The 6682-nt window shown below is 36.2% G+C and overlaps 1 protein-coding gene across 1 annotated transcript; it reads right to left on the bottom strand.

The window, feature by feature from the left end:
• Positions 1–4922: 4922 nt before the first annotated feature.
• LOC111421884 (palmitoyltransferase ZDHHC6-like) lies at positions 4923–6675 on the bottom strand. The gene is made up of 5 exons (XM_023055083.2): positions 6482–6675; positions 6246–6424; positions 5814–6197; positions 5549–5761; positions 4923–5486 (listed from the first exon to the last, which is right to left on the bottom strand). Exons 1-5 carry the CDS (start codon positions 6534–6536, stop codon positions 5163–5165), a joined length of 1155 nt encoding a protein of 384 aa, XP_022910851.1. The 5' UTR covers positions 6537–6675; the 3' UTR covers positions 4923–5162.
• Between the last annotated feature and the right edge of the window lie 7 nt (positions 6676–6682).

Below are 6682 nucleotides of genomic sequence, written 5' to 3'. Positions count from 1 at the left end.
TGCTCCAACGACTCCCACTCCCCCCCCACATAGCCTACAACCCCTCTCCTCATCTCTCATCCAATACCTATTCGCTCTCTCCTCATTGCCGCATCTGAATCTTGCCACCATCCTCTTCCCCTCCTCATCCCCCTCCACCGACAGGTACTTCGGCAATCCCTCCGTTATTATTTCCTCGTACTTAGGGTTGTACCTGCTCTCCCTTATCTGCCCCCTTCTTTCTTGCCTCTGTACATCTCTATCCCTACTCTCCAGCTCTTTCCACATCTCAATCCCTTCCCTCCTTCTATCATCTACCGCTTTCACTGAGTACCCCACCCTTCTGAAATATTCCTCCCTCCCTCGTTGCCCGTAACCTCCTTTCCCTGCCTTAATCTCTTTCCAGCACTCCCCCAAAATTTTACATTGAGACCTCCCTTCAACCCTCTCCTCAAAACGTACCGCCCTTTTACCCGCCTCCACTCTTAACTTATCAACCTTCACCTCTTCTCTGACTATGTACTCCGGCGTCTCTTTTGCCAACCCCAAAACCCATCTCCAATACCTGGCCTGTACGCCTTCCCACAACCCTTGCTCTTTCCACCCCCAAAGCTCCGCCCCGTACATCATAACACTTCTAATCAAGCACTCGAATATCATCTTCCTTTTTTCCATATCCCTTCCAAATAATCTCTCTCCCCACCCCCAAACCTGCCCCATCACCTTATTCGCCTTCTTTGCCATTGCCCTCACATGCGCGCCTTCCTTGTTGTCCTCTCTAAATCTGTACCCCAAATATGTGTACTCCCTCACCTCCTCTATCTCCTTCCCTTCCCACCTCCAGTCTTCGCTCTTCCTTCTACCCCCTTTACAGAACTTCATAACCGTTGTCTTTCCTACATTCACCTCCAGAGCCTTCCCCCTAAAATAACTCTCCAAACTCCGCATCATCGCCTTCATCTCCTTCGCCTCTCTCGCCACTACCACCAAATCGTCCGCGTAAGCCAGTGAATGCACCTTCCTCCTCCCTACAACCACACCTCCCATCTGCCCACCGGTCAATCTGTCTTTCATGTCTGCGGTATACAAGGCAAACAGAGCGGGACTGAGTGGACATCCCTGCCTCAAACCCCTCGTTGTCCAGAACCGATCCGTTAACTCGTCCCCCACCTTTACCCTAGCTATCGTCTCTGCGTATATCTCTCTCACCCTGTTTATTCTCCCACCAGTAATCCCTCTCCTCCTCATCTCCTCCCATAACTTCCCTCTATTCACCTTATCAAACGCTGCCTTTAGATCTATGACTAAAGGCAGCTATGACTATACTTGTTCTATTGGATTACACGAAGGCATTTGATACAGTAAATCACAACCTCTTACTAACTATTTTAAAGCACTATGGGCTGGAAGATTCAGCAGTTGCATTCTTTGAGAATTTCTTGAGTGGTCGTCAACAATACGTGCAGCTGTCTAACCATCAATCTAATGTACGCCTTCTTGGATCGGGTGTGGCGCAGGGTCCCAGTAAACAAGAAATATCTGTGAAACATTTCAATTTTAACGTACAGTGAATTAAATGAAACATTTTAGAACTACGTTTCATATACGTGACAGATACGATTTTTACGAAACGTATCTAAAGATATGTATCAAATACATTTCAATAGGAATATTTATGAAATATCATCAAAATATGCAGCAGAAACATTTCATTTGAAACATTTTTTTACAAATGTGTCTGAAACATGTCTGGAATATCATTCGAATCGTTCGAATATTGGTTTAGAATGGCGCAAGTTTTGTATAAGTTTTTTTATATATCACCACTAGGTTTAGTTAATGAAAGTTAATGAAATAGTGACCACTATTTAAAGAAAGAGACCTACACTGAGAAAAATAATGTGGGAATGCTACCTAACATTTAGTCATATTATCTAGAATTTTCAGTGAAAAATTAGCTAACTACTACTAGTTATAAAAACTAATTCTATTTCGATAATTTCAGATAGATAAATGATCGAAAAATCTATCTTATAAATACCGTCGAGACGATAACAACAAACCGCTCAGCAACCAACTTTTTCCTTTATATTTCCACCTACTTCTACGGCCCATATCTTTGTTATCTAGAAAGATACCGAAAAACTAAGCACACGGTTGGAAAGCTTGGCCTTTTCTATATCTTAAACCATGTTTTCGTCCGCCGATATATTAATAATAAGAGCAGAAAAAAATAAGAAACGACACACTACATTTAAATCACCTCAAAATTGCCCCACTTTAAGGCTTTGTGCAGCCGTTATCAGAAGGAAATTCAACAAATGATTTACTATTACATATTCGAAAAGAGCTAACCGTCTGTTTTCGCCCGGCAATATCTGCCGGCGTCTGTAAAAGAAACACAACATATCGGTTTATGATAAGGAAGATAAGGGCCCTAGAAGTAGGTGGAAATGTAAAGGAAAAAGTTTGTTGCTGAGCGGTTTGTTGCTATCGTCTCGCCGGTCTTATAAATACCTAATCAAATTAGTTTCATTATATAATATTAATAGATGTTTTTACTATTAATATTATTTTTATTATTAATGGTAGTAGATAGGTTTATTACTTAAATATAGACCCGTACCTAAATTTTTGTATTAAGAAATATTTTCTATAAATGATCGATGTAACGATGAAAATAGGTAGACAAAACGACTAAAATACATTTAAATAAAGTATTTATTATGATATACTATTATCATTATACTATTACTAGTATGTATATCATTAGAATCGTTGAGAAAAGGCCTTCTTTATAAAGTCATGGCCAACTATGGTTTCCATTAGAAAAATTACAAGTTTGTGTCATAACTCAAAAATTATTGCTTAAATAAAAAAATCAGTAAGACAGCTGTATTAAACATGTAATACCCTACAAATTTTTCCTTTACACATGTTTCCTAAAATCAATAATAGCGGAGCCATAGGTATCTAACGATATAACAAAACAACGGTTTTTTCGAGATATCTAGTTAGCCATACATTTTATCCAAAAAACAAAAAGCTCATTAAATTGAGTTCATGAAACTGCAATTCTTTCCCTATTTAATCGTCTCTCTATCTCCGCTAGTTTTCAAGATCTCTATACTAAACATGCAAAAAATTCAGCCTGTATATCACCACTAGATTTAGTTAATGAAAATAAGGCTGTGAACACTATTTAAAGAAAGTTTTCCGCAGGTCAAATCGTAACCTATAAGGTATGATCGAGATTCCCGCTAAATTTGGCTGTTTTTCTCCTGCAATCATATAAAATTATATAGTTATATAGTTTTACGTTCGTGTGATAAAATGGAAAGAAAAAAATTAAAGCTGAATATCTCTAAGAGACATTTTCGTAGATTGGTAAAGGTATTTACATTTCAGAAATAATTCAAAACCGTTAATGAAACATTTTAGTAATGTACTGTAATTGTCAGGTGTATGTTGCAGAAACGTTTCAATAGAAACGTTTCAATGAAACATAAAAAGGGCCGGACATTAGCAGTTTCAGACACGTTTCAACTATGTTGCAGAAATATGTCGAAGAAACATTTCATGTTTCAATAATATGTATCAGAAATGTTTCTGAAACGCAAATTTGTTTACTGGGGTTCTGTGCTCTCCCCAACCCTGTTCTCAATTTACACAGCACCTTTAAGTAATATTTTTAAGTACTGCAAAGTTCATTTTTACGCAGACGATACTTAGGTGTATATATCATATAAACCTCAAGAACAACAACATTATCTGAATTTATTGAATATAGAATTGTCGGATCTGGTGTCTGCCGCCAACCATCACAGTTTAGTAATCAATCCGAATAAATCAAAAGTTATGATATTTGGCCGAAAAATGGATATTTTGCGTTATGGTGGAGATGTCAGGGTAACGGTCAACGGATCAACGCTCCCCATTGTATCTGAAGCACGTAATTTAGGGTTGGTGATGGATTCGGATTTGAGATTCCGGAGTCACGTGTCAAGTATGCTTCAGGGTGCGTTTGGTAAACTAAAAGCTCTGTACCCCTCTCGCCATCTTCTCACTGTCAACACTAAGACTCTACTTTGTAATGCGCTGATTTTATCAAAATTTAATTTTGGAGATGTGGTGTATGGGCCGTCTTTACTTAGGGTCGATGAGCAGCGCATACAGAGGGTTCAGAACGCCTGTCTGCGATTTATTTTCGGGATTAGCAAGTATGACAGAATTTCACATAAGTTGACAGAGGTAAAATGGCTTAATATGGTCCGTAGGAGGCAGCTGCATTGTTGTGTGTTTTATTACAACATAATTCAGAGAGAAAAGCCTCAATATTTATGCCAAAAAATTCAATATCGCACTGACATTCATAACTTGAATTTGAGATTCAGGGGGGCTCTGTCACCTCATCCTAACCACAATACGGAATTATTTAAACGGAGCTTCAGTTATCAGATTGTAAAGATGTACAATGATTTACCCACTGAAACGAAACTGCTTGCAAGCGTCTCCTCATTTAAAAAGCGAGTGTTTGGTTGCTTACTTGATCAACAGACGGCCATCCTAACTATTTAAATGTAAGGCCAAGGTGGCATTTATTAAGTATTAGTTTTCTTTTTTTTTTACATTTTTTTTCCGTTTCTGTCTGTACTGGCAGAGGTATTTCTTTAATTATTTTCTTTATATGTCTAGTTTGTTCGCTTGTTGCTGAACGTTTTGGAATTTTTTGAATATTATTATAATGGAATTTAAGGTTAAGTTGAGCAGTGTCTCGGCACTGAACTTCGCCATTTCGTACTATTATAATTTACTAGTGAATTTAGTATTTTATTTTTTTTGTATAGAATATTTAATTTGATGTTGGTCCGAATAAAGACATTATTATTATTGTTTATATTGTAAATAGTTTATTTTGTATAAGAGGGATAAAAATAAATAAATGTTTTAATATAATTTTATTTTACTAAATCAGCTCCATCTATTGTCCTATTTGACAACTAAAATTTAATTTGATAAACATAACCTAACTTTTCGGATTTATTAATTTTAAAATAATTTCATTTCGTTTATTTCCTTTTTTTTTCGTATGAACTATGTACATTTTTAGTTAAATTATCTTAATAAGTACATATATTAAAAATAAAAAATTCTACGTCGTTTTTTTTTTGAGGTTAATTTATCTAATGGAATTTTTTGTTGATGTCAAACCCATCGTCCATCGCGGATTCTTCCGCGCAAATTCTCGGAAACCATCCCTTTTTGCTTGGTTCCTGAGGATTATCAATTATTTCAATTTTTTCCCCAAATAACCAATATTTTCTCCACCTTGTCACTAAAAGTTTATCACCAATGGAGAGTTTTAATCGTGGTTCATCAGTGCAAGGCGGGTGAAGGCAGACACCAAAACCTTGCGTAATTGGCAACCAAGAACCAGAAGAAGCTCTAATGATTAAGTATAAGCGAGTTCGTTGTCTTTTTGATAGCTTTTGCTCAATTTGTTCTTTCTAAAAATTATTTATAATTATCTTAATACATTAATTATTGATTACGTTATTGAATTAATTACTGTTAAAGCAAATTCATCACACCCATCTTTAACACTCCAATTAATTCCATCACCAACAGGAACCGCCTGCCAATTAATAACTTGCTTGATATTATTTGAAACTCCCAAATCATAGGGAAAATCAAAAACTTCATTGGTTCCTTTTCGTCGATGATTTGCTTTTTCAATAATCCAGTCTTCAATTCCTGTTCGATTTCTTGCTATCGCTCTAGCCTAAAATATATATTTTTTTTAGATGTGTTAATTTTTTAAAAATGTGGTTTACTTGGAAGAAAAATAAGATCCCAACTGCAATTACAACCCCGAGGGCTAAACCAAGCGCAAAAACGGAAATTACAATCCCATATAACCCCAAAACAACAATGGGTTGGCCGGTAATACCGTGGTAAATATACCAAGATCTATAGAAGGCTCTATATAGAGTGCATGATAAAATTATCGATGCATGGAAACAACCCAAGACTGCAAAAGCTAAGAAAAGTGCGAAATGTGCGTGATTTCCCCAACCAACACAAGTATTAATCCAAGGACAATGATGGTCCATTTTTAAAACGCATCTTTTACATTTTCGGCAATGATGTGATCTAGGAGCTTTATAACCATTACAAACATTACAAAATTGTAAAAAAGCTGTATTTTCTTCATTTTCCTACAAAAATAAACTCAAACAAATTACCTTTTAATAATCAAAACTTACAGGCTTCCATTTAAGTGGTAAAAACCCAGGTCCATGAAAAATAGCTGATAAAAAATTATACAAAGTTAATCCTGATAATGACATGAAACAAATCGTATTGAGAAGACCTCCGAACGATGAGGAAGGCCACCAAATATTTGAACAATGAATAGTGACGCCGGTTACGCATTTTATAATACCTACAAAAATATTAATTAAACAAACCGGCGAAATGAGGGGTAGTAAAAAATAGTTACAAAGTGCGGTTAATGGTCCCCAATGTCGTACTTTAGCCAGCGGTCCGAAACACATCTTCACTCAAAACATGAAATAATCGATTTCATAGAAAATAAGTTTCTTTTTGTTTTAATACACGAAGAAATAAAGAAGTTGCGTTTGTGCCATAACCTTAAAATAGTGCATAAACGTCAATTTGACTTTTTTAAATTGACGTAAAT

This window comes from Onthophagus taurus, chromosome 3 (assembly GCF_036711975.1).
Source record: "Onthophagus taurus isolate NC chromosome 3, IU_Otau_3.0, whole genome shotgun sequence".
NCBI classification, from domain to species: Eukaryota; Metazoa; Arthropoda; class Insecta; order Coleoptera; family Scarabaeidae; genus Onthophagus; species Onthophagus taurus.
The sequence above is the reverse complement of the archived record's forward strand: the minus strand, read 5'-3'. Positions and strand labels throughout refer to the sequence as shown.

Bases quoted from the DNA above. Each gene is read 5' to 3' on its own strand.
- LOC111421884 (XM_023055083.2), bottom strand. From the start codon at position 6,536: ATGTGTTTCGGACCGCTGGCTAAAGTACGACATTGGGGACCATTAACC. The intron at 5,762-5,813 runs GTAAACCACATT...TATATATTTTAG, and splicing joins GGATCTTATTTTTCTTCCAA to GCTAGAGCGATAGCAAGAAA. The intron at 5,487-5,548 runs GTAATTAATTCA...AATAATTTTTAG, and splicing joins GTGATGAATTTGCTTTAACA to AAAGAACAAATTGAGCAAAA.